This window comes from Brachyistius frenatus, unplaced genomic scaffold (genome assembly GCF_029030835.1).
Source record: "Brachyistius frenatus isolate BFR_SWC_R1_liver_20210118 unplaced genomic scaffold, ASM2903083v1 Contig_63, whole genome shotgun sequence".
Classification (NCBI taxonomy): domain Eukaryota; kingdom Metazoa; phylum Chordata; class Actinopteri; family Embiotocidae; genus Brachyistius; species Brachyistius frenatus.
In genome coordinates this window covers 41,422-68,683 of record NW_027210662.1, presented here as the reverse complement: position 1 = coordinate 68,683, position 27,262 = coordinate 41,422, and the positions used below count along the sequence as shown (strand labels likewise).

The 27,262-nt window shown below is 40.3% G+C and overlaps 1 protein-coding gene across 1 annotated transcript; it reads right to left on the bottom strand.

Annotated features, from left to right (window-relative positions):
• On the bottom strand, positions 1-26,752 carry LOC138625511 (calcium-binding protein 7). The gene is made up of 5 exons (XM_069706464.1): positions 25,772-26,752; positions 7,746-7,889; positions 7,503-7,615; positions 5,393-5,543; positions 1-3,098 (listed from the first exon to the last, which is right to left on the bottom strand). Exons 1-5 carry the CDS (start codon positions 25,875-25,877, stop codon positions 2,968-2,970), a joined length of 645 nt encoding a protein of 214 aa, XP_069562565.1. The 5' UTR covers positions 25,878-26,752; the 3' UTR covers positions 1-2,967.
• Between the last annotated feature and the right edge of the window lie 510 nt (positions 26,753-27,262).

Sequence of the window (27,262 nt, the reverse complement as noted above, 5' to 3'; positions counted from 1 at the left end):
CACAGTTCTCATATGGTTTTATTCATGTGAAATACCATTCCACACACATAGAACATCAGGTGAAGTCAATGAACAGATATCACATGTTCAATAAACATTTTTGCAAGATCCAAAGACAAGTATCAAAGTACAGTGTAATGGAAATAGAACTTTCGGTAGACTATCAACATGTTCCTACAGTTTTTTCATCTGTAAAAAGAAAATAAATATACTGTTGGTTCGTACGTTTTGCTCTGGTGATAAATAATAAACCCATGTTTGGTGAATTTTTATGGTGATGAACAATGTCAAAAGTATCTCAAAGAATAAGGCAAAAAAAAAAAAAAATCAAAATATTATTATAACTTTATTCCCCATGAACATGTTCCTTCACTAATGATACTGAAAATGAATGAGACAGTTTAATTTCCGTCGGTTAATATTCTATTCCATCACATTCTTATCACAAAAATAGATACATCTATGGTGAAGTGATTCGTTATGTCCAAACTGTTTCTGGAAATGGATGAACAATCATGGCGGTGAGTTGTTGTGCGCTGCAGCACACATTAAAGTGCAAAATGGAAACAACGTTTTTTTTTTTTTTTTTTTTTAAATAAATGGTCTTTTTCTCTTTTTGTCCGAGCGTGTTACCCACAGAGTTGACACTTTTGACAAATTGCTGCGGTGCATCAGATAATCATTACCCTGTCTGGCTCCGGCCGATCGGATAGTGTAATTTTGTTGCCTCTGTGAGATTCTGGCTCTTTTGAGATCCAAGTTTGAGGAGCTGCCAATGGCGATCCTGAGAAGGCATGTTTAAAAGACATGAATTATTTAAATATTTGTATTGCAGTGTCTTGTTTTGGGGGGCATTATTAAGGTCTTATTTCTTGGTGACTTTACAAACACACTTTTTCCCTGTTAAACATTCAAATTTGGTTTTAAAACAAAAGTGTTTTGTTGTTGTTTTTGTTAGGTAAGATCAAGTCTTTACACACAACGTTCAACTGTTCAGACAATCTGATATCACGCTAAACTTACTTCCATTACTTAAGAGAATTCACGTATCAAACAGCACTCATCTCCGTAGTCATTCATGAGTGTACTTTTCACACGTTATCCTCTGGTGGACGGACGAGTGTATTACAAGCTTTGGCGTATTTGAATTTTGTGATCTCAATAAATCATGTACAAGACACTGCAGGATTCTGGTTTCTCTTCAATAATTCAAATTTCATCAAACCAGTTTGAACCAGTCTCATTCTCATGTGGCCCAGTTCTCTAGTCACAGATCCCTCTGTTGCTTTGGTAATGTTGGTTTATATGTACAACACAGATTGACAGCGACAGACCTTACCCGGATGCATGCACAACAATCTAACCTACACCCAATCAAAGTCATGTGGTGCTTCACAAGTATTCATATTTTATTGCGATGGTTTAAACCATTTGGCCGCTGTCAAACTTCAACTTGTTGGGCAGCTTCTGACACAGATTTACAGTAGTCTGTCTGATCTTTGTATCTCACTGAATATAAGGGTTGTCTCCCCGTTTGCCCATCAGAGCTAATGTTGCCGTCCTATTGCCAAAGCCTTCATTTGAGAAGTGCCTTTTCTTCAGTAAGTAGGTCCACTGGGTCTTAACACGTTCAAGGATCCTCGTTTCCTCAAAGCATTGTGAGATGACTATTTTACATACAATTATTGCTCCATAGCAACGCATCCAGACGGAAAACTACTTGAAAAGAACTAAATACATTCCTGCACATTTGTATCCTCTCTACCAACCAGTTCAGTTTTGATGCATATTCTTTAAATGTTTGAGTGACCCATCTTGAAGTCCTTTGCTGTCCTGTAGCACTGAGAGATGATCATCAGCTGCCCGGCAAGGCAAAACGTCCAGAGCCTAGCAATCCTGAAAGATTTTTTTTTTTTTTTTTTTTACGAGCAGGTTCTAAAGCAGCCCTTCTTTTTCATGCACTTGTATGCTTTGCTTTTGTTGTGATTGCTGATACTCTGCACCACACACAGTTGCTCACAGTTGTCGTTAAGTAATTGAAAACAGCTCTGTTGCACAGTCATAATGTTTTATACATTGATAAGAACTTCTACAAATGTGTCAAGACAACTGTTTACATCCATGCACTTCATGCATAGATGATGGTCATCCTCTGAGGCCTGCAAAGCAGAGAGAGTCAAGTGTTTTCTGCATGTCCAGACACTTTCCAGCCAGTTACCCGTCCATTCAGACATCAACACCTTCCTCCAGACAACTGTTAACCTGTTTGACCCGGCTCCTTCCTGCTTAGACTGAATCCACGCAGCTTGTGAATGAGTGAAACAATCCACAGTCACATCCACCTTTCTGAACACCCCTCTGATTTTCTGTCCATTTCTTACCAAGCTTTGTTATTTCCAAGTGGTTTTTGAACAATGTTGCACCACACAAAATATCTCCATGGCACTGTGCACTGCAGACCTTGCACATAATAACACTTTTTTTTTTTTTTTTTCAGCCTCAGTAATACATTTCCTCCAAAGTCCCGGCGATATTTCACAGATTCTTCCTACTTGTTTCTAATAAACCGCATGGCACACTGGACAAATACAAAACTGGACAGTCACTACACTTCTCTCTATAGCTGCCACCATACTCAATGCAACACTGCTCAAATGCACATAGCTAATGGATACTAAATGTTGTAGTACGAAGAGTGATATGTATAGTCAGCCGTCCACTTCAACACACCGCTGTCTCTTTGTACGGGAGGTCCTGTGGTCCTTGAAACTATGCAAGTTGTCAGCATGTCACTGTCAAACAGACAAATTCCTGCACATGTATTGTCCTTGGTTATTCTGCAGTCGTATGTGAGCCTGTTTCACAGCCGTGTGATTGTCTGTTGTATTTGTTTTTTGAGTTTTATCTCCTCAGTCATTTGTCGGGAAGCCTTTCGGTGTTGTTCGAGGCTGAAAAATGCCAAAGCTCCTATTTCATGCCGCTTCGCAGCACCTGATTAGCCGCGATGAGCATGACGCTGATGATGAAAGCGATGGCGAAGGCGCATATCAGGCTCTTGCGCACACAAGTTTGTTTGACTTGCTGCGTCGGGCTGGAACCTGGAAAGAAAAGAAACGGAAAATTACCTGAAGGTCCAACGATCAGGTGTTATTTAATGCTGGAAAGATATCTGATAGTCATTTCCAAATGAGAGAGCTCATCACAGAACCTAAAATTACATGAACACAATTAAAACGGATGAGCACCGCCAAGAACATTTCGTTTTCACACCTGTATGCTGCTTTACTGCATCTAGATCGAAATGTTGATTAGAGTTGTAAAAGAACAAACAAGTGGATTGGTACCTGAGTGGCACATTAAAGGATGCTCATCAAAACACTGGTGCTCCAAAGGAAAGAAAGGTAGAGAGTACTTCACCTCAAGTGGGAACAAAGGCAGCTGAAGCAAAGGAAAATGTTCAAATAGAAACGGATAATCTGCTGTACCATATTTTTGTCCAAACGGAGGATATTTATTCTGAACTATCTTTAGATTTTCCTATATTTCCTCCAGAGGTTATTGCTGCTGTTGGAGAAACCACCTCACATCTTCAAAAATGCTTTTCCAACAGAGAATAAGACATTTTCTCATTGCAAATGGGCATTGAATGCATCCCTCAGTAAATTAGCCATTAAAGGAAAATTCAACAATAATTTGCTATCCTCAGTAAATTTCATTTATCTTGTAATGAAGATGTGTAATTTATGTTTTTTCTTCTTCATAAAACTGCCTCCACTTTTGTTTCAGTAGGTTTCCTGCATTTCTGACAATGACTTTCAAATGAGCCCCAAAGAGTGAGCTTCACCATGATGAGTCTGTGTAGGCGGATGGAGCTTCAGCATTCATTTTTATAGGTGATGAGAAAGAGGGAGATAAGAGGGAAGAATGCTACAGTTTATCATATTGCAAAACAGCAGCATTTCATACACTGCTATTTTTTATATGCCCCCCATTTTTCTTATGTCTTTAAATACACATTAACATAAATCCAACATATTGTAGCAAATGGATACAGTTGAAATAAAAACGTCAATTTGAATAGCTTGTATGCATGATTATCATGCAATTGACAGACAATGTTGATATTGGCATCGGTATCAGTTGACAAGGTCTGTTTATAAATGGCAGCGGCACGGCCACCCTACTCACTGTACCTTGCACATGTTTAAAATAAAAACATGAATATAGGAACCTGTGTATTATTTGAGTAGCTTAGTGTTGAATGCACAATAACAAGGTATGTTTATACTTGGTACTCGGCCCAGTTTAATATAAAACACTAAGTGCAAAGAATGATACAAGTTTGAGTAGGAAGGCGGTATGGAGGTGATTGGATGGCTCAGACCCAAGACTTTCCCCCAGGACATCAGGGTTTGGGTCAGGGAGAATGTGACTTGGATTTCTTTTAATTAACTTTCTTAACTTACGTAATGGTACTTGTGTAAAATTGAACCCGAACCCTGAAGTTTCCCCAATCAAGTCCTTTTTTCCAGGTAGCTTACACCTGTGGTATTTTTTACATCTAGGTGAGACAAACCGTGCCACTGACAGGTATCCTGCAGTGGACTGGCAGGTTTTATACTATCTGGTTGATGACTGGCTGGAGCACATTATGATATACTGAGACTCCTGACGGGAGAACCTGGTATCGCTGCAGTTCTCCTCATGTGATTGCTGGATTTTGGTGTGAAATGGGGAGACTTAAAGAAGTCTTGATTGTAAGAAATGTTAACGATGAAACCTATAATCTAGAAAAACATTATTATTATATTGTATTATATTTCAGTGTTAACAATAGAGTCTTTTTCAATATGATTTACATTCTACTCAAGACTGCACTTTTTTTTTAACTCTTAAAAATAAATATCATACTTGTGACCCATACATGAACGAAAGAGCTTGGAAATAGCTCATAAATTTGACGATCATTTGTGAGAAAAGATGCTGGCACTATTTACAATTTGTGTGTAAGTAGTGCTCGTGAAATGCTTTTGTGAAACAGGCTCTGGTCTGGGCCGGTCTCATCTAACCTGGTAGATGCATGTAAAATAATTGCAATGTAGCCAATAACATCTTTTTCTTTTTCTCCTCATTGCATCACTGTCAAATTCCAGAATTGCCCTTAATGATAAAACATTTATATTAAAAACTGATGTTCAGTTTTGACAATGTTTGTTTGTGGAGAACCAGAATTATTATTGCTTGTTGCTGCAGACTAATCAAGTATTCATTTGGAAATGTTCAACCACTTAAAATAAAATTCCATTCACCTCACTCCAAAGTTGTCCCTTGAAATGCAAAGCCCAGTGTAAACATTAGAAGTGTGTTAAGAGTACAGGAGGTTCTTCCTTACTGTCTATATCCACCTGGCAGTCCCCCGGGTTCTCTATGTGATTCTCCTCAGTCATGATGATGTTCTCGATGTCTTTCATGGAAAGATGATCGCAGAAGGTGTCGTACAGAAGCCTCTTCAGCTCCTCCACCGTCAGCTTCTGCATGTCACACTGGAGACACACACACACACATAACTGAACATTAACGTGAACATGGGCTGGCAGGCACCGTGCACAAACACACATTTACAAACACATGCACACAGTACATAAGGCACACACAGACACACAACGTATAGAAAGTATGTTAACAATAACAGTATAAATAGAAGTGCCGCTACACTTGAAAATGTGAAACTATGCTGTTTTTTCAATGTGTTTTTTTTCTCTCTCCAATAGCTGTAAATTATTAGTTTGTTCATTCCAATAAAACATTTAATGCATGTTTATGGTTGAACCTATTGATTTATTTGGATACGATATGAACTGGCGGTGAAAAATACATCAAATCAATGTCAAATATTTTGTGAGATCAATTGCTTTAAACAGAAGATTAAAAATCAATACAGAAATGGATGATTTGGATGAAGGGACATGTTCAATTTCCAACTGATCCAATCAAAATGGATGAAGCTTCACTGGAAAAATCTTATTTTCACTTGAACAACTTGTTTTCAGTGTAAGCTCTTTATTTTAAGTCAAATCTGCAGCTGTTGGGAGGAAAATCTTAACAGTTAAAACATTATCAATTTCATTGTCTAGTGTGATGAAAAAGAGGCAAACTCATACCTGATCAAAGATTATAATATTTTCACTAAAACACAGTTACAAAATTCTAGCTAAAATAAAACCTAAAAATAGAACTAAAACGTATGTTTTGCTACATTTGAACAAATACAAATGTATTATGCAATCACGGAAAAAGTAAAAGTAGCAATAAACTACCACCCAATCAAAATGCTTAATTACAAGTGAACGTTCTGTAATCAAAATCTTAGCTGGATGAGAAGATCAAGACAGTATTTAGTATTATTACACAGCGCACTTAATATATTAAGAGGGAAAGTAAAGAACATTATGGGTTCTGTCAATGTGGATAATACTGTCATTTTGAATGTATGGTTGGGTGAGCAGCTATTTACTGGTGTACTGTTACTGTGAGGTTGTTTAGCCTATATAGGACGGTAAAAGCCAACCATGTGTTTGGTCTGTAAAATAGTAGTCAACCGATATTAATTCAGTGGAGTAAAATATATAATTTCTGTTAAAACATAAAGCATAAGGTAGCAAACAAAAGGGTAAATGTTTGTTATAATTCACCAATATCATTATATTTCAAATTTGAATCAGATGAAATCAAGACGGTGTGAATGGCTGAGCTAAAGTAGAAATTCCTTGCAAAAGTTTGAGTCCAGGGTCTGTACCTGTTGGGGAAGCTCATGTACTGTATGTTACTGATGTTCAGCTGAGCCTGAGCCGGGCTCACCTGTGTGACCGGAGACTCTGTGTGATCAATCCAGCAGCACATGCTTGATACTACTATTCTGTTACATAATGTTGTGTGAAGCTTTGCGGTTTTTGCAACAGTCCCTTGAGCTCCTCGAATCTCCCAGCAGGTGTCGTTGGTTGTGACTCTTTTAACGTACACTGAGTGCACCACCGATTCTCATAAATCGTCTGTCTTTCGCACTCGTTTTGAAGCCTCTCTTTCTGAGAGGCACTCCTGTGCTGTTATCACGCAACTGCAACAAAGACAGCTTTGACAAGAGCTCCATCCCACTAATTTCCATCCCACTGTCAAAGTGAACAGCTGATTATCTAATGAGGTGTCTGTATGCAAATTAATATCTATTTTACATAAAAATATTCTTTAATTTTGAAAGTAATAAGACAGTCACCACACACAAAGGCAGAGATATCAACTCAAAGTGTTGATGAAGGACACCGTTCTTTAGGGAGTCCAACCTGTTCCAAGATTGAAATCCTCCCATTAATGACCCAGTGGACGTGACAATTAAAACAAGTTTTCCTTTAAAGTGTTCGTCTAAATGTTTCCAAGCTTGTAGGTTTGCAACTCCTCTGTCTACCTTCTCTCTAATAAGCAGGACATAATCTCTGAATAATGAGCACCTTCCAAAAGACTGAATCAAAGTCAGTGCCGTTGAACTTGTCTGGCACCCCAGCTGCCGTCAGCTTTGGACCCAGAAGAGTGACAAACTCCTCAAAGTCCACCTGGCCATCGCCTGCAGAAAAAAGGGACAGTTGGTGTTTATTGTTGCTGCTTTTATCTGCCCACTGTGGGCGAAATGAGAACAAGGCTTCTGTGATTTTGCGACTTAAGATAATAAAACCCAAGCTGTGTGACGGGCTCACCGTCCATGTCCAGTCTCTGGATGATGACTTCCAGCTCCACCTCATTTGGCATGTAGCCGAGGGAGCGCATGGCCATGCCCAGCTCCTGCTTCGAGATGAACCCGTTGCCATCGCGGTCAAACACTTTGAAGGCCTCACGGATCTCTGCAGAAAAGACAAACACATAAGCTGAAGTCTTGGAGCAAATCAGGGTAAGAAAGAGGGAAAGTTTTCCAGCACTGAAGATACATCTGTTGTACCGCATCAATGGTTGAGTCATGAGTTATATGCGGGTTGGCAGCTCAGGAGAACAAATTCCACCAGTAAACTGACAAAAAAAAAAAAAGAGCCAAATTAAAATAAATACCTTTAGACAAAGCTGAGATCAGGACAAATTGTAAGGGTAGTTTTCTGCCTTGTATTTACAATTTCATGGGGGTGAATCAAACCTAATAAGACTTATTCTCTTGGCTGCTAAAATCTAAACGAGCTTTAATGCCAAAAATAACCTAAATGTTCTGCTGCCATGGAAGGAGGGGAAAGTGAATCATTGTGGTGGATGCATTTCCTGGATTTCCTTTAATTTCTGAAAAAGAAAGACCAATGAATGACAAAACGATTAGAATAAGATGCCCACTATTTTAAATAAATTAAAACTGCCAACTCAAAATGATTGTTGAACCCCTAAATTGGATTAGTCATAATTAAATCAAAACAAATCACTCTCTCTCTGAATGGGATCACAAGAAGAACTGACACACTGACTTTAAGCTAAAGCCACGGCACAAAAATATGTGAATGGGAAAGAATATGTATTATTCAGTGATCCAGAGAGACCCTAATGTCTGCCTGAAGACTTAGTTGACCGAGTCTAAATGAACTGAAAGTGATGATTGGACATCATAATTATGTAGTTCTCTGTGGTTAGAATGATGGGTTGCTTATGTTGTATTTGGTGTCAGTGTTGATATTGCTGTCAAAATGTAAATGTAGGAAAAAAAAATCTATGACTTTTTGATATATTTGGATATAAAATGTGCTGCCTTCTGTTGCCATATAAAGAGAAACCACAGTTTTTGTTGACTGTGACAGGAGCGATGAAAGGGGTCAGGTGAGGTAGTATAAAGAGATACATTCACAGATAAGGAGGGGGACATTTTGTTGGACGGTTAAAACAAAGGATTTTCAAAGAGAATGCTGTTTTTCTTTCATATAAAACCAAATATCAAAGCAGACTTATTATAACCATAGACTGAAAATTAAAATGGATATAGACTGTGGATCTAAAAAAATAAGGCATCTACAGGCTGGCACCAAAAAAAACAACCTGGCTCTTGTTCATATGGTATTATCAAATGGAAAGGAAGGAATAGAAAGGTGTTTCACAGCCAACTTTAATCATGGTCAATCAAATCAGCTCTTCTCATTCCCTTCAAACCGCTGTAGTGAAGTGGACTATCAGTGTCTTATTAATGAAGGAGCTGACTGGCACCGCAATCAAAACCTTAAAGCAAAAATAAATTGACATACTTGTCTGGAGGTTCCGGATCTAACCACTGAATTTATGGTATTACGAATTGATCTCCACGGGCTTATCGTGTTAAATTGACTTTGAAAGAGGTAACTAATATCAGGAATAACTCTTCCTCTGGTATTATGAGAACCACTGCCTGGTGAGAAAGCAGTTCAATGATATTAGACCAAAACCTGCATCTTATGGGTGCCAAACAATGGCATTAAATGAAATGTCAAAGTAAACAAAGAACATTCATCCAATATGGTGAAATCAGGTGCTGGAACAATGTTGGGGACTGAGCAGAAGTAAATTACGGATACTTAAAGTTCCTGATGCGATTAATTTATTAACAACACTGATAAAGAGCAATGTGCTCCAAAAGTCACTGATGCTGTGTTAATAAATAAACTGCATTGGAAGCTTTCAGCATGCCTAATTTATTTTTGCCACAATACGTAAATGGCCTACACTGCCATGTTTAAATTGTTAACTTCTGATCAGTGTCCTCTTGTTCTCCATCAGATCCGCTGCTCCGCCCTCCCCCTAACTTCATCCGGCTCCAACAAACAATAAATAAACAAACAGCTAACATGTCTGCAGACTGGAGGTTTCAGAATGGCAGTTCAGAAATCACTGGGGGAGGTGATGGTAGGATGCCACTTAGCTTTAACTAACTGTTCTCTTCATTTTTTGTATTAGTTATTTCAGACATTAAACTATCCAGGCTGTTTCTGAGCGTAGAATATTTTTTTCTCATCAATTTATTTTATTTTATGACAATTTCAATCCCTTTAACTTAGGGACAGTTGTAGTGCACTTGCTTTTGGTACATACATGATGTAGTTATTGTTACAAATTTGAAGCGAGAACAGAGGTCTTTTATTTCTTTAATTTGTTTTATCAATACTTGCCAGCAGACCAAACTCCATTTCTGTAGTTTGAATCTCATTAGTGTATGTGCTGCTTGTTTCTTTTCAATTTGTATTTATGCTTTTAGTGTACTTTTGATGGATTTGGAATCAACATTGTGTTTCTGGTGATAATAGTGGTTAATTCAAAGTGTTAAATCCTCCGCTGTGAGATTCTTCTGTTCTGGGTGCAGAGCAGCAGATGAGTTGTAGGTGTGGGCTGATTAGTGCTCTGCTTTTCAGGCATTCATTTTGTTTGAGCATTTGTTAGCCACTCTGCCTTTAAGATGCTGTCATGTTGAATTCCAGCTTCTCTGTCCAGTCCATGCAGTCCCAACGCCACACTGCTTCCAGGATGCGACAATTCAGCACAAAGCCTGACTCACCCAAAGAACTGAAAGAAAAAGAATATATCTGCCGCCTCTGCTGCACAGATTTTCACCATTTACAATCTGTTTCATGTGACTCCACAGACTTTATGGAAGTGTGACACTACCACGAGGTTATTCCTACAATATAGAGCTCAATGGTGAGAAACTGGAGTGATGTACTTGTCATTAACAGCAGCAACAGCAGTTACTTTACGATAAACGGAAGAAAAAAAAAACTGGAGGCCTGAAAAGACAAAAAATTTAAAAAAAAAATTAAAAATACAGAAAGTTAAACCGCAGGGTTATGAAATCTAATAAAAAGACACCACAGCACCGGACCCACTTTGAACTCTGAGAAGTAGTTTAAAAGTTTAGAAGACGCAATCACAAAGGGAAATCTTTAAGCACTTAATTCCTCCTTTCAGCCACGCTGCATATTTCCCCGCATTTCTCTGCGTGTTTAATCTTCACGAGAGACTGAATCTCTTCATTTATATGCAACAACATCCACAACCGAGTCACCTACAACGTTACGCTTATCACATCCTCGTGTCACATGTCTGATTAGCACACAAAAGAGAGGAGCTAGAGATGAATCTTGAGATACAGATGATGCACGGTGTAAAAGCCTCCCGTACATCACGTGTCATATCTGTAGTATTTTTAATCTGTTTGTCGGAATAAAATACATCGTTGAAGCTACACGCAGGCGTCAGGTATTTTCCACAGAGAATCACATATTAAGACAGAATAAAGATGATTCATGTTTGTAAATGAGAGTGTTGAGTGGGTTTTCAATGAATAATGAAAACAAAATAAGAAGTGAAGGCTTATACCAAATAAAGCACAACTTCTGTTATACAACTGACTGACATTAACAGCTTTGTAGGCAAGCTAAATAAACATTCTAATGCTAATTTAAATGGATTTCACTTCTCAGTTTACAGCCAATTAGCAGCTATTAAGTTACTGAAATGTTATTACAAATTCTATCAATCCGTTGTAAAGCCGACAGTTTTGTAAATGGGAACTGCTGCGCCGCTGATTTACCGGTGCGTCAGAACTGCGACGAATGGCCAAGCCTCAGGCGCAAATCCACACTCGGACAAATATTTCATTTGGAAAACAAAGCATAGAATATCAGCAAGGGCAGGAAACAGCGTGTCAGTCTGTCTATAATGTGGTAGCGCAACTCCAGGAAATAGTTTGTTGTAATCAAGTGCATGTCCATGGAATAGAAACCATGCCACGGGGACAAGGGTACTTGGCAAGCGTGTCTTACAATGGATTACATCTAGGCATGCAGTTTATACAACCAAGCCCATTGACATTCACAGCGGCTTTTCCATATAAAATGTCTTACATATAGGTATAGTTTGAATCATTGAGAGCCTCCAGCTGCTATTCTCTATTCCTTCCCAGGATGTGATCTTATTGTTTATAAAATAACAATACCTCAGTATCCACCTGAGGTCCTCGCTCCATCTGTTTACTTTTGAAAGAGCAGACACTTACCGCAAAAACATGTTGCCGCCTCGCAGGAGGCAAACACGCTCTTAAATAAGGTGCCAAAACAGTTTCAGCAAATACTCTGTCTGTCTTGAAGGCTGTTTTTAATGCTCAAAGGCCAAGGTGAGCAAAACATCCCAGCGGCTGAGTGGTGTATAGTATAGATGTAAAAGAGTTTGCGTTGTATAATTAAATACAAGCCCAATTTGTTGTCAGGAGATTTCATATGGCGCCACAATCCATTTACAGAATACCAATGCTGTAGTGTTGCAATGGCCAGAAATATAACGAATGGCTGATCAAGTCTAGCGAGATACACAATCAATGCTAGAAGATGACAAATATAATAAATAAACTACGTAGCTCTGCTTGAAATCAGGACCGAGTGCTACAAAAATGAAGGAACAAACCTCTGAAGTAAAGCAGACCATACATAATCTCCACTCCAACAATTCATCAGAAGCGGCTGAGTAATCATCTAACAGACTTAATTTCTCTTTTCGACCACACGCCATCCAGATACATAAACTCTCAAAGAGATAGCACTCTATCTTAATTGTCCCCTGGAGACACAACTCCCCCAATTTCACTTTATTCTGTGAACGTAAAATGGGCCAGATCCACATGCACGCCTCATCAGCAAATCTATTGTAATTGAGAAATTGCCTTTGTGAGAAGAAAGTTTTATCTGAATAGCTGTGATATTGGTCTGTGCCTGCACAGACGACCTGAATTACTCAGAGATAAGTTGTTCTACGGCTCAATGTGACGTATTTCAGTCCAAAACATCATTTTCATCAATTAACTGTCATAAAACAGAGACTCTCAACAAATGTCCATATTCGGCATTGTTATTGATTCATGATTTAAATGATTAATGCAATTTTGAAGGTGTAAATACATTTTCTGCAGGCTGAAGCGATTTATCAGCCATCATGTCAGAATTTTTAAAAGTCAAACTGTCACCACCTGCCTGGAGCAGACTAATTGATTTTTGCTTTCTTCGGCGCAATCAAAAACCGTTACGACACTGCTCCTGTTGCGTTCATGGAGCAGAGGGAAACAATAACTAACTTATAACTACAACAACCGGGTGGATTTCCTTAAACATTCGCGAGGTTGTTCAAGGTGAATTTGTCCCTCAGGGTCAGACTGTCAACAATGAGTTCTGCTGGGATGTTCGGGGGGAAAACATTTGGAGCAAACGTTGGTGCAATGGCACTTGGGTTCTCCAATATGACAGCGCGCCCACAAATTGTGTTTGTGTTCAACGTGCTGTTGAACACAAACACAATTTTCCCCGGCCTCAACAACACAAGTGTCCCTCCCCACCACGCTTCCTCACTGGATATGGCTCCCTACAACGTTTTTTGATGAGCACTTTCTGCTCCAGGTTCAGGTCCATGGTGACATTGCAAACGTGCACCTACAAGTGGTCACAACAACTTGTTTAACTCGGGTGCTGATTTTTATCGAGTGATGTAATTTAATTTAGAATATATTGACTTCTCCAGGTTATTGCTTCCCCCGACTCTGTGCACAGTACGGTGCTACGCTCCATTCACAGGCAACAGGAGCAGCAGCTGAATGTTTTTATTCAGCCGTATACGGTACATTAGCATTGCAATAATGTTTGCATCTGAAGTCGTTTCTGGCCATCCAATAATTATAGGTGCAATGTTCACTCGCCTTTTAGCTCTGGCTGAGTCTTTGAGAACTAATAACAACACTTTTTGGACTTTTTTAAGCCAGGCTCCAACTAAACACATTAAGCCCGACTTTGACACAATCTAGTCATCCCCAACAAATTTCCAAATATGAACGTTGGGAAAGAGAAACAAGCCTAATAGTGAGACGTAATAGAAGGAATCCCGGAAACAGCACAACATTTCCACAAAAAGTCTAGCACTTAGCAATTTGTATTTTTTTACCTGCCTAGTATGACATATCCTACGACCGGTTTCTTCACGTCAACCAATAGAAGGACAGACTGCTCCCTGGTGTGCATTTGTAAACGTGGTGAAAGGATATCGTGCCTCTGCTGCCATGACTGACAACTTCTTGTCCCACTTACCTGACAACACAGGAAGGTACAAACATGGATGATGATTGGTGCGGGGAATACTTGTCGTGTTGTCACTCAAGAATTAATGACACTTGATTGTCTAATCTGACAGTTACAATCGTGAAAGGCAAAAATATATCTCAAAGTCTGAGCGCAGCTTTAGCTATGATATTCTCCTATGTTCATCGCTAACTTTGTCGTTTTGTGCCGGACATCAGAATCTACTGGGTTTATCAGGGTGAAATATAACTGCTGCGGTTGGAATCCAAGTTAATGGTGAACTAAAACAGTACCAGCAGAGTCGGGTTATAATTCAGCGCACGTTTGGCTCCACAAGCAACCACTTGTGAACAATACATGTCATTTTTTTTTTCTCTGGTTAAAAATCTAATATTGATGAGTGCAGATTTGCATTCTCCGAGTAAGAAAAATAGTCATTTGGCTGGAATTTGTGGAGCTGGTTAAACTGGTATAAAAACAGCAGAAATGATAAATCTGCCGTTTCATATAAAGAGAAACAATTTAAGATTTTCCATCTTTGCTGCAGGTTTTATTATTGGTACTGGCCTTTTTCAGCCTCAATTACATTTTACTACATTGAGTTAACTAATATATATATATATATATATTTTTTTTTTTTTACAGAATTAGAAGCCGCTGTTGTTGAATCTTCCACCCGGTCTCTGGGACCACAGCTCCACCAGGGAGACGTGATTATTTTAGTTGAAAGCACGTGGTATTTGCTTTGATGTAGAGAGGTGCTTGTTGGCCTTCAAAGATGTGATGCCATGCGGTCCCCTGTGGAGTGATCTGAGAGAGGATGAAAAGCCCAAGTTAAGATCAGGAGCTGAGAGAGCCAAGCATCGAGAGCTGAACTCCCACAAGAGAAAGGTGCAGTGTACTCCTATTGCACTGCTCTCCCTGAGCACTTCTATATATCAATGAAACACGCTGGATCTTTGCTGCAGCACCGAGACGCTGAACAGTCTGTGAACTGTACACAACACTCGTCAAAGCGAGGAATCACTTGGAAATGGAGCTGATTCATGCAGACAAATAGAAAACGTTTGGATTCATGACGAGGGGCATGACAACCACTCTATGCCGTGTTTTCTATTAAGCCACAGTGTACATATAATGATAAGAATGTCACCATCTTTGGCTGTATGCACGATAGAGGAAAAAAGTAATCAGGAAATAAAATGAATGAAATGATCCTCACAGAACGGAAACACATCACATGGGAAATATTTGGATTTTCGAGGCATGGCTGGAGCAGAGCTTTACCCCTTTTTGGGCAAAATTTAGCATCAGTGAAAACTTTTGCCAATTACACGTGGTGCACTTACAGCGGAGCAGACTAATGTCGGGGCTTTTGCAGCAATGACGTGTCCGTGAACGTAATCCAAGGCTTCTTATTCTGGGCCAGAGATCCTCTTTGCCTCAGTCAGAACCTGCATCTGCTTAGGGCCGCTTTGGATCGGTAATTGCAGCACACCCACTCTTTATGTAAGACCTTATCAGTGTGAGGAAAACACTGCTCTGCTGTGTGTGTATGTGTGTGATCCTCGGGTGACTATTTTTAAACACCCATAGCAACGTTAATCCATCTTTAGCTGGATATGAGCCAACTTGGACACCCCGAAGATTTGAATATTACCATAACAGGCCTCTAACAAGGCTCTGGAGAATCCATTCGGAGTCCGTGGCAGTCTAAGTTGTCTGTGCACAAAGGAAAAAAATCCCATCTCTGGGTTTTCGATTGAAATTCCTCCTACCATTATGAAATTTGAGACACATTAACATCGCCAATGCATCACTGACACGACTACAGGGAGGAACTGGAAGAGGCAAAAAAATATATAAAGTTGGAAAGGTCAAAGTGCTTTATCCTCAATAAGAAAAACATCACTCAGCCAATTTCTTAAAACCCACTTGACCTTGAATGATTGAAGGCAGTGAAATTTTAGTCCTGCCGTTTGGTTTTTCCAGAAGGGAAGGGGGATCCTTGATCTGTCTCTTTTGGCCTTCCTGTCTCTCTTGTGTTTTCAAAGCTGCAAGTTTTCATCATCACAGCCGACACCAAGCTGAGCCGGGGCCGTTATCCACCCAGTGAGAAGCACCTTGAACAGAGGTCAGATGTGAACAATCAAAAGCCTCCAATGCATCACAATTTATCCAACACTCGCTCATCAGTTCCACCAAATTAACAGCACACGCTCGCCTATGGATGCTGTTTCTCCACTGCTATTATTGTCTGATGTAGACTTTGCTGTATTGTTCATCAAAGGGAGGAAATATTACACCCGAGAAAAAGCACTTCACCATCCAGAACTCATCACAGTTCATTTCACAGGTAATAAAGTCTGCTGGATCCACTCCTTCGTGGCAATCGATCAAAACGGAAACAAATGACTTCAACCTACCCGACAGCCATAATTACTGCATTTCATGATATTCGCCGCCAATCTGCACCTCATGTTCCCCACCAAACTCATTTGGGCAAGGTTGGATGTCATACCAGATTACAACGACGGAATAACTAAGAAATTATACGAGCGTCTGGTTTATGATGTGATCAAAATGTGAAATGTTCAAAGTAACGGATGCCATTTTCAAGACTGCAGGTGATTCTCTTTCACAATAAATGCCAATAAATAAACAGCTTTTGGCTGCAGGGAGAGTTATTCATTTAGAAAAAGAGGATTTGCTTAATACCTGTAAAGTAAATACAGAGCTAACGCGAGCATCTTAAATTAGCACAAAGACTGGAAACAGTTGTGCACTTCTGCACCTTTAAAGCTCCCTAACAAGCATGTTATATCTTGTATGTGTGTTCCACACAAAAGTGTAAAAACAACACAACATTACTATCTTTCGTGGGGTCGTGTGCCAGATTATTTCTTGGCGACTAAACTAAATCTGTATCCACCTTAAAACGACAGATTGTAATTTTTAGATTTGTGTTTTGAAATGCTTTAAGAAATGAGATAAACATCACGCGACAGCAAAACATGAGATAGCTGCGCTTGGCAGTTACACATCGTGCTGTATTCCAGCGTGTCCATGTGGGGATCGAATCCAGGAGGCGACAAAGTTATTTAGTTGGTTGTTGTTGTTTTTTTTTTAGCCATAACCATGTTTCTTATCCCCCCGCCATGTGTTTTGGCTAATTATTTCATATTCTTGTAAGTCCCATGGTTGTCTAGCCCACCTTCTCAATTCCAATTCTAGTTCAGGGTCTTCATATTACAGCCCTGTTGCATGGGAGGTGAATTGGAGAGGGTCTACGGAAATATAGATTTTAGGAATGTGTCTACAACAGCCCAATTTAATGGTGTGACTCTGACTAAGGTGCAGAGAGGCCTGATTAATTTAAAATACAGATATACTGTCACTGAGTTCAAACTCCCGTGCATTCATATGTAGCCCTGTTTAAGACCTTACTTTCTTTAAGTTGAAATAACATTCCTTTAACACATGAATATTTAAACCACACATTGAATGAGATGAGTCAACATTTATTACAACTCAAACAGTAACCACAGATAATAAAAAAACACAATAATACCCGGGATTTGATAGTCAGTGTGACGGTACCGTAATGTTGGCGCGCTTGTTGGAGCTCATCTAAATCCTCCAGGAAGAGGAGTGGTCAGTACTCACTGTTCCTGAGAGAGAGGTTGATAACAGTATTTGTGTCCAGCAGGAGGCGCTGTGATTAAAGGACAATCCGTCCTGTGTCTCTGTCCCTCCCATGCAGCTCAGTCCTGAGCGAAGCCGCTCGCTTGTTAGCAGCTAAGTCCACATGGGCAATGACCTCAGCAGTTTTACGACCCACACGGCTCCCAACACGGTTCAGTCTGGTTTTATTTGACCCTCCACAGCTACAACAAACTCCCGTTCGAACTCAAACAACTAAACAACAATAAAACACACTTTCTTGTCATATACATCTAGCAGTACATCTCTGTGTGTCTTCACCTGCTTTCCTTCATCTCCTCTGCTTCTCTTTTCTCTGCTTCCTGCTCACCTGTCGTTAGCCCCGCCCCTCCAAGAACCCGATAGGTTACCAAAAAAAAACGTTCTCTCTGCTTGTTCTGATTGGCTGGCAACACACTGACACCTGACCAACCAATAGGTAAGGATACGGAGAGATTCAAGGGCAACTCAATCTGTAGGACACTTAAGTACTTTTCCAAACTATACTTCTCTGCCCATGAACACAAATGCAAATGTACGGTTTTACAAAAATTACAAAGAAACACATGTAAACAAATTAGCAGGGCGCTTCACTGGCCAAAGGTTTCATGTTCCTAGAAACCACTACAGGCCAAAGTGTGTAATAGACGCGCATCCTCTACAGCAAAACATGTAATTGTCACACCTGGACATAGCTATTGCAGATTTCGCTGTAGCTGACGGGCGTGTCTATTTCACGCTTTGCCATAATACCACGTTGCGATGAACCATGTTACTTGGTCAGCTTCAGCGGTGATGGAGACAGATTTGTTTGCCCTCATATTTAGTGTGCATTTACCCGTAGTATCAGTCAACCGACTCCCCTCCTGAAAGCCAATAAACTGCCTTTATAATGTCAAACACTGAATCAAAATGAAATCTTACAAAAGTTTAAACCAGTAACAACCTCCTAAAATGTTCTAATAAACCATTTTTGTATACACCTCAGAAGTGGGTTTACAACCCGTGGTTCTCCAGCTGTGAGCCACATGTCACTTTACCCTCAGAGAAACGGCTCCTTTCTGCTCATTTCTTGATCACCATCTGTGTCAAGTAGAGCCTTTTCATGACACATCCAGGCAGGTGATGCATTCAAGAAGGCTGTAATCCATTTCTGCCTGCCAGCCTGTTTGTCTGGTTTGTCTGCCTGTTAATCCCATGTCTTGTACGGAACCAGAAGTCCCTCCATTTAATACAAACCCAAATTCAAATTGTGACTCTGAACGTGTCGCAGGATTTATTGGCATTTAATTTTGGAGTAATTTAACAATTACAGCAGTCAGTGCTGTTGATGCCGCGTGTCTTTTTTGCTTTGTTAATCATTGTAATCATCATCACAAAAGCTGCCTGAGTTATAAAACAATGTTTGCCAGACTTGTAGCATTGTGAAAAGGATTGGATTTGTAAGTGGAAGTGTAATGGTGTTGGCAGTCGACAAGTACTTCATTTATTAGCTTGATTCTCTCCATTGTCACATTTTTTTTAGGAGTGAGAATGCTTGGAATAAACCCTCTTGTGTAGGAAGCTATAAAAGCTCTCATCTTTGCAACAGGAAGCGAACAGTTTGTTTAGTGGATCCATTTTGAGAGTAAAACAAGGTGTATTTTTCTGTAGAGAACAATAATTGAACTAATTCTGGCTTCCTGGTAGAAAGCCCCGCCAATAGCAGTCAATGGCTAAAGTGAACAGAAGAGAAAAAGGAGTGTTTGGTTTTGGTAAACACATCTGGATCGTTTGCACCCTCCTGAAAATGAGCCAGCATATCCTCTCCCTTCATGATTGGTCAGTTTGTTCTGTGTTGTTGTCCAAATCTTCTTAGCGGTATACGCTTTAAAACGGTCTTGGTTGACCCGTTAGAAGTACACCCCCGCAACGCCCACTGATTCTGCACCAGCGATACGTTATGTGCATAATTTCTGTCTTCACAAGCAGATGCCGGTGTCTTTAAATATCTTCATTTGTATTCATGTAAGTATTTCCAAAGGAGTGGAAGTCAACCCTCCACCTCAGGGCAAAGAAATGAGTCAATGTTGCTGCTGCAGCTACTGTAGGAGTCGAGCAGAAATATCAACAACGCCTCACAGGCAGTTTACACCATTAGGAACACAGTGGTGTCAGTGTTGTTTTTTTTGGAGCAGCTGTCAGTCACAACGATTTCCAATCCCAAAAACTCTGCCGATGGAAAGACAAAAAATGTTGAAAAAGAAGCCCCAGTAATATGTGTTAATTTTCTTTTCTTACTGCAGAAAGCAAAACTACTTTCAAAAACCATATGCAGCAGTGTAGAAGTATGAATATATTAAGAAAATACTCCTAAAAGTGTTTTTATGACTCAAGGAGGTACATGAAGAAAACAAGCTCCACAGTTAGTCCAGCAGCTAGAAGTGTTGACTTTCATCATCCAGATATGCAGACTTCACCCATTTCAGCTTTACAGATTGTTTTTGAAAGGATTCAAATTCAACCTGACATCTCTTTCCTCCCAGAGTTACTTTTTTCTGACTCAAATCAACCCAATCCTGAGCAGTTATCATCGCATAAGGCGCTCAATTTAGCAAAATTTATTTGTTTGGGAGGCTTGCATGCTGTGATAAATGATCCAAAAAGAACTATTTAGTTCCCACCATCACTCCACGACATATCACAAAGTAAATATGAAAATGTAAATACAGTTACTCTAAATCCAGTTTTGAGCCTCACTGACTTTGGTCCCATTATTCCAATCACTTCCTGTTTCCAGCATCCCTGCTCTCTGTTTAGGGGGCGAGTGACGGCCCAATCTGTGTTTGATCTGGAGACGAGGGAAGCCCCACTCTGCCACGAGTGTGAGCAAATGGAGAGATAACTTTGTGGGCTGCGTTGAACCCGATCACTGCAGACAGTTACTGTGTGAGTTTTAAAATGCTCCTTGAGAGATTTTTGTCCCTGCTGGGGCTCTGCGACAGGTCTGGCTCCAGACACACTTTCATGTCTCTGAGACTTGTGATTAAAGAGAAGCCTTGCATGCCCAAACCAACACACTGGAAGTGGAACTGAGTACAGAGAAAAACAGGTTTCAATAAACATCACTTATTAAATGAAATGTTGGTGTGTCTTGACATTTTAATCTGATATTAATCTTTTTCCATCTGTAGAATAAGAGGACCTCCTCCAATTATATGGCTCAAATACAACTGTTATGTAAATATCGAATTTTCCCGTCTGCCCGTCTTTCTCTTTTTATTCATGCCGTATTTGTTGATGAATAATGCTGCAGGCATATAAAATAGCTGAGACTAATTTGTATTGGCATTTTGCCTTCAAAATGAACAGCTTTAGCATTTGCATTATGATAGTAATGCAATCGTTTTTTGTTATGAATTAATACAATTTACGTCTCCAGTACAATTGCAGTCATAATGTTCTTGTTTTGGGGCATTAAATTCCCAACTAGTGCATTCTGTTTTTGTTCAGCTTTTTTCTAGCAGCTCGCTGATGTAGCTATGTCAAATGGATCAGTTTATTGACTACTTATGAATGAATTGAGTTTTTCAGACTGGTCCCAAATGAAAAAAAAAAAGTGTTTTGAGGTTTTTGGGACAATGCCCTTGAGAGTCTGTCGGCAACAGAAGGAACGGGGGCCTAATTTATGACATCATGGTGAAATACAACTGCATTAAAGCCTAAAAGATTATTTCTATGGTCATAAAACTGAACATGAACAAAAGGGAAGAAATGGGAATGTGTATGAACATATGTAATGTCAGTAACAGAACAACAAAAGTGAGGACCGAAGAGAGGAAAGTCGGAGCAGATCGGAACGGCAACGATAGACGAACTGCACTGATCACAACTTTGGCAGAACCCTGCAAAAACTTTGCTGCTGTCTTATCCTCTGCTTATGTCTACAGGAAACTACCAGCATCTGTTTACACAAGTCTCACTCTGGGACCAGTTACAAAGGCTATAATCTCAGCTCTGGGACTATTTGAAAGCTGCTTCCAATAGGGCTGTTGTTAGGCAGTGTGGAAATGGGCTACCCACTTAATTCCACCTGCAGTGATATTGACACTGAGCTTCATGTGTGTGTGGTGGTGGAGGAGGTCCAAACTATATTGAGCTCATGTAATATGACCAACTGTTTTTTTCCCTCTTGTGTAGGAGGGGAAATGGAGAATATGGAGTCCAGTTCAATTTATGCTTGCGTCATTGTGCATTACGGTACTTGCTGCCACCCCCCACCCTCAACCACACACACACACAATCACAGACAGGCTTATCGGGCATCGGAAGAATAGCGTTTTGTTCCAATTATAGCTTTGACAGCCTTCTCGGCCGCAAAGTATGGTGCCACCGGTCCATTCCCTGAGGTGTCCAAGCCAGTAATTGAAAATCAAGTCCTTGGCTATGCGCGCCAATAGGGCCTGAGTCTCCTGCCCCTATACATGCACTCGCACACACATATTCACTAATGTGCAATTTCGTTTTGTGACAAAGCTCCATCTCCTCGACGGCCGAGCTGATGTGTGTGACACTCCAGACTTCCAGCCAATTCTCGTCCGTCTCTCAAGAGATGAGAGCAACTGACGAGACACTGTCGCTTGAGCAGCGCCTTTCTGATCAGCAAGTCACTTATGAAGCGTCACCGCTGTCAAAATCCCATCGAGAGCTCCTGAATATTGTTTGTTATATATTTTGATATAAAACGTATCAAGGTTTGCAGTGTCTGCAATCTAGCAACCACAATAACATTAACCTCTGTGTTTCGTTGAAATTGACTTCCTTTGCGTTTAGAGTCCCAGCTCAATATTTGTCAAAATCATAATAATAACTGCAAAACCAACAATTCTTTACCTATAGATATTTTTTCAACCCTTTTGTCACAAAGGTTGCGATGGTTACCCTCCTTTTGCCACAAATTGAAGACCATAAAGCATTATCACGACACAAAACATGAACACCTTTAATTAACTGTGTTATAATGGCTGCAAACAAACTAAATTATATATTTATTTATTTTATTTACATAAAAGTCGTTAACAAAAATACACATTATATTCTCCTACTAAGTGAAATGGCATTTGTTTGTGTCAGTTAGACCCCGAAGAGGTTACCTTTATATCACTGATAGAGTCAAATGCCATTTCAGAGGGTAATGCTGCATATAAAATATAGTCAACATTAATCCCAGTAATGTGTCGTATTTTGTAGCTAACAACTGAAAGAAGCCATCAACTCAAAATCATGTTTATTAGTAATTCTCTTAGAATCAGGCTGAATCATTTATCGAGCCGATAAACAGAGTGAAGTGGGTTTTTGAGTAGTCACCAAAAACAACACTGGGGTTTAGTTAAATTACTAAATCAGAGTCTAAATCCACAAACAAACAATCAGCATCAGCAACATAATATTACTGGAGAGAAAATGTGTTTAGGTGCCTGTTTGCAGCGCTCTCTTCCATCCTTGATATGATCATTGTAACAGCAGTATTGTTTCCAAAAGCTACAGATTTAGTTTTGACAGCACAAATCTTGACACATTACTATTAGAGTCACTTATTTGAATTATTAATCAACAAACAAATGAGACCTATCATGTTTATATTGTTGCCATTAGCATTATTTTGTGTTCTAGCAGGACACGATGTGAATCCACACTCTTGTCAACAAACAACAAAGTTCAATCTTAGTGGCACTAAAGTGTGCTTCTTTCACACCCTCTAAGACACCCCTCACACTGGATCACTAATACACTCCAACAGTTGAAAAAAGGCTGTCTGTCAGCTGTTCCCTCCACACAGGGTCCTGATGCCTCTCCAGTCAAACTGCCACTATAATTTGAGCTGTAAAGCCCATTCGGCTCACTGTGTCTCGTGACTGACAGCATGCAGGAGGTACAAGTGGGTTTGGCTGATTGGTCAAATATGCTTGAGTCAAAATGAGGGCAGCATGGTGGTGCAGGGGTTCATAATGTCGCCTCACAGGGGGAGTTTGCATGTTCTCCCTGTGGCTTTCTCCCACAGTCCAAAGACATGTGTGCTATGTTAATTGGTGTTTCTGTTGCACCTGTGATGGACTGTTGGCCTGTCCAGCGTGTACCGCCTTCACTCCAGCCTCCTCCTGTGACCCTGTTCAGGGTAACGCGGGTAAAGATGATGGGTGGAAGGAAGTTTAAATGAAGTGTTGTCTGTTTATTGCGCCCCAAGCGGACTGCAAATTAATGTAGGAGGGTGAAGAGGAAACTGAGATTCCTTAATCTCAACAAGTTTCTTCTGGAGTCAATAAAAACGACTGAATTATGAGACACCCATCTTTTTTCTTTTCTTTTTTTTATGTGCTTATGTGCACAAGGTCTCTTTACACTGGAAATCATGTTTGAATGTAAAACACTGAGTGATGCGGTGCTATAACCATGGGCATGACATCATACAAAGATCACGTTTGACACTGACACGTTGCCATTTCTCTTTCATCACAGATTCAGTTTGTTGAATTTTAAAGCCCAAAAAAAGGCATTAGGGTGTGAAATACAGAGAACACAGTGGTGCCTTAAAGCAGCCTGACTTATCTCACACCTTTTCTCGTCTTTGTCTTGATGTTTCTGATGCATCTTTGTGTTCTGAAACAGGTGCTATGTGAAATGTGTTCATCCTTTGAACACCTTTTGGGAGTCAAAACCAATTCATATTCAGCCCCTTCCACTCAAACTCTTTTCATTAGTATCAAACTCAGTGCTGAACAGCATTCTCCTGCCAACCTTGTTATGCGTGTACCAGTTTGTCTTTGTGCGAGACAAAGGGGTGTGTAACTGTGTCATTTCACACTGCAGGTACAATTAACAATTTGTGTCTGGTTTCTTTCTGGGAAAAGTCTGCATCAGCACCCACAGACGAGTCCCAGCTTGTCTGTTGTTCACACATGCATTTCAGTCCTCATCAGAAATGCATCACTTTTAAAGATTTGTTCAGACGCTGATCTCCATGAATCTACATCTGTGCATTGCTGCCCTCACAGTGTGCATTATTAAGGTACCGAGGATAAGAGGTGCAGTGAACAAATCATTCAGCAGGAACATCGTCAGCTACCTTCCAGCATTACCGCACCGCAAACACAAGCATTTACTGTCAACACACGTACTTTGGGACTTCATTAATAGCTGCATGTTGATGTGCAGATGTCACAAGAGCTCCGGGCATAAATATTCTCTAGATACTGAAAATAAATAAATAAATAAATAAATATATATCTGAATAGTTCTTATGCTTGTTGAGGAGACACAACTTATTCTGCTCTTAGAGGTGCCACTGCAGTGCTGTAGAGGTTTGAATGTGAATATTAATGTTTCAAATTATTTATTTTTGGGGGGGAATAACGATTTGCCCTGAATGTTCGTTGAATCATTTTGTGTGAATGGTTGTCTGTATTTCTGTGCTGGTCATGTCATGGACCGGTAACCTGTACAGGGTGTACCCGCCTTCACCCAAAGTCAGCTGGGATAGCCACCATCCCCTCTGTGACCCTGTTCAGGATACAGCAGGTATATATGATGGATGGATAGATTCGAATAATATATATATATATTTTTAACAACATCAGCTTCACACTGAGGGAAAATGCTGTAAATCTAAATGTATATATTTATTTAATAAAAGGAAATGTTGCTGATTTTTCCGTGGCACTGATAAGAAAGTGGATGATCATTTTGCAGAAACTGTTTCATCTATCAAGAACATAAAAAGGAAAAGAAGAGAGACCGTGAACATATAAAACCCCTAAAATTCAAGTTATCCGCGTCCTATACCAGAGAGCTCAGAGTGCTGTCCATGGTCCTGACCGCGCGTCTGTTTGAAAGCGGCTTCATTCACCGCCACTGCATGGACCTGCTATCAATGAACACCTTGTCTGTGCTCCCTATAGTCCTGATAACCTTCAGGTCTACGTGAACAGGTATCACCTCACCTTCAACTTCGTCTTCGGGCAGGTTCACCGGGGCGCTGTAGAGGATGTCGGGGATGGTGCAGATCCCCCGGTACATCAAGGTGGAGGTGACTGGATGCATCGGCATGGCTGCGACCTCTGGTTGCGACCTGCGCCCTCCTCATACAGAAATGTCTACAGAGAGGATCCCAACTTCCCCCCACTGTCACCTAGGGAAAGGAGATGCGAGTCCATGGATGGGGGGTGAGGGTTGAGGCAGGGAAGGGTGGATTCCGCAGCGTGTCCGCCTCAGTCTTCCTTTTTGATCAATGTATGAAGAGCAGGAAAACAATTTGGGGGGTGTCTTCTTACCTCATTGCAGTTTTCTTAAATTTTTGAGAAAAAATTACACTCAAAGTCACTGAAGAACACTACCTAAACCCGAGAAAATGCGCACACATGTACATCACCATCTGCTCAGACAGGCTGAGCTAATTAGTGCAGCTTGTTTGTCTCTGATGTAAACCGACCAATCGCTACAAAATTGTAGATTATGAATCCACTGATTGCGTGTGTTTCCAGTCCAAGGGAAGATCTGCTGCGAGCAAATTCATGAACCCACTTGTTGGATACGTGCGCTCACTTGACGCACTCCCTCCTCAAGGTCCAGCCACCTTCATATGATCCACAGAAACGACGGCTTTACAAAAAAAAAAAAAAAAACGATGAAGGAAAATGCCTAAAAAAAAATCGGAATGTTTCTCTTCAAAGCTTGCTGAGATGACTGATCATCGCGTGTCCGCATCCTTATCCGGTAATTGATCGCTCGCTCTTAATTGGTCGTGGGTACGGGGGCGCATTGCGATCCAGTTGTTCAGTCTTCAGTGGAGGAGTGAAGGAGTGTTTTTTTTGTGAAAGGAAGCTCTCTGTGGATCAGATATGTAGTCAGTCTCCCCTCTCTCTCTCTTTCTTTCTCTCGTCACTCTGTCCCTCAGATACATACGTACGCACTCAAACACACACTCTCACACACACGCTGGGTGTAGGCAATCCCCCCGCATAGCGCACACTCACCCTCCCTCCCTTCTTTGTCTCTGTCTTTTTATTCAGTTACTCTCATTGTGCGCATTCCGGTTAGTCACCGACGATACACCAAAACCTTAAAGTGTCATTGATGAACGTTGTATGGTGTGTGGCTGATTTTATATCCTGTCGAAGCTCTAAGAAAACAAAATGAAACCCCTGCGACGCCACTTGCTTGAATTACAACCCTTGAGGATGATGGATAGACACATCTGCGTTTGAACTTTTGTTTTAACGCAAAACCGGCTCCATTGCGGTTTATAGAATGACGCCACAGGTCACAACAGTAGGAAGTATTTTCTAGTTTGTGAAAGAGTAAAAGGGGCAGAAACAAAGTTCAAAGTCCCTGTAGCTTTCTGTCCAATCACTTTCATTTGTATGCTAATATAGCTGCACCAGAGCGGCCCTTTGACATGAACTTAAGTTGACGAGTCGATTTATAAAGATGTA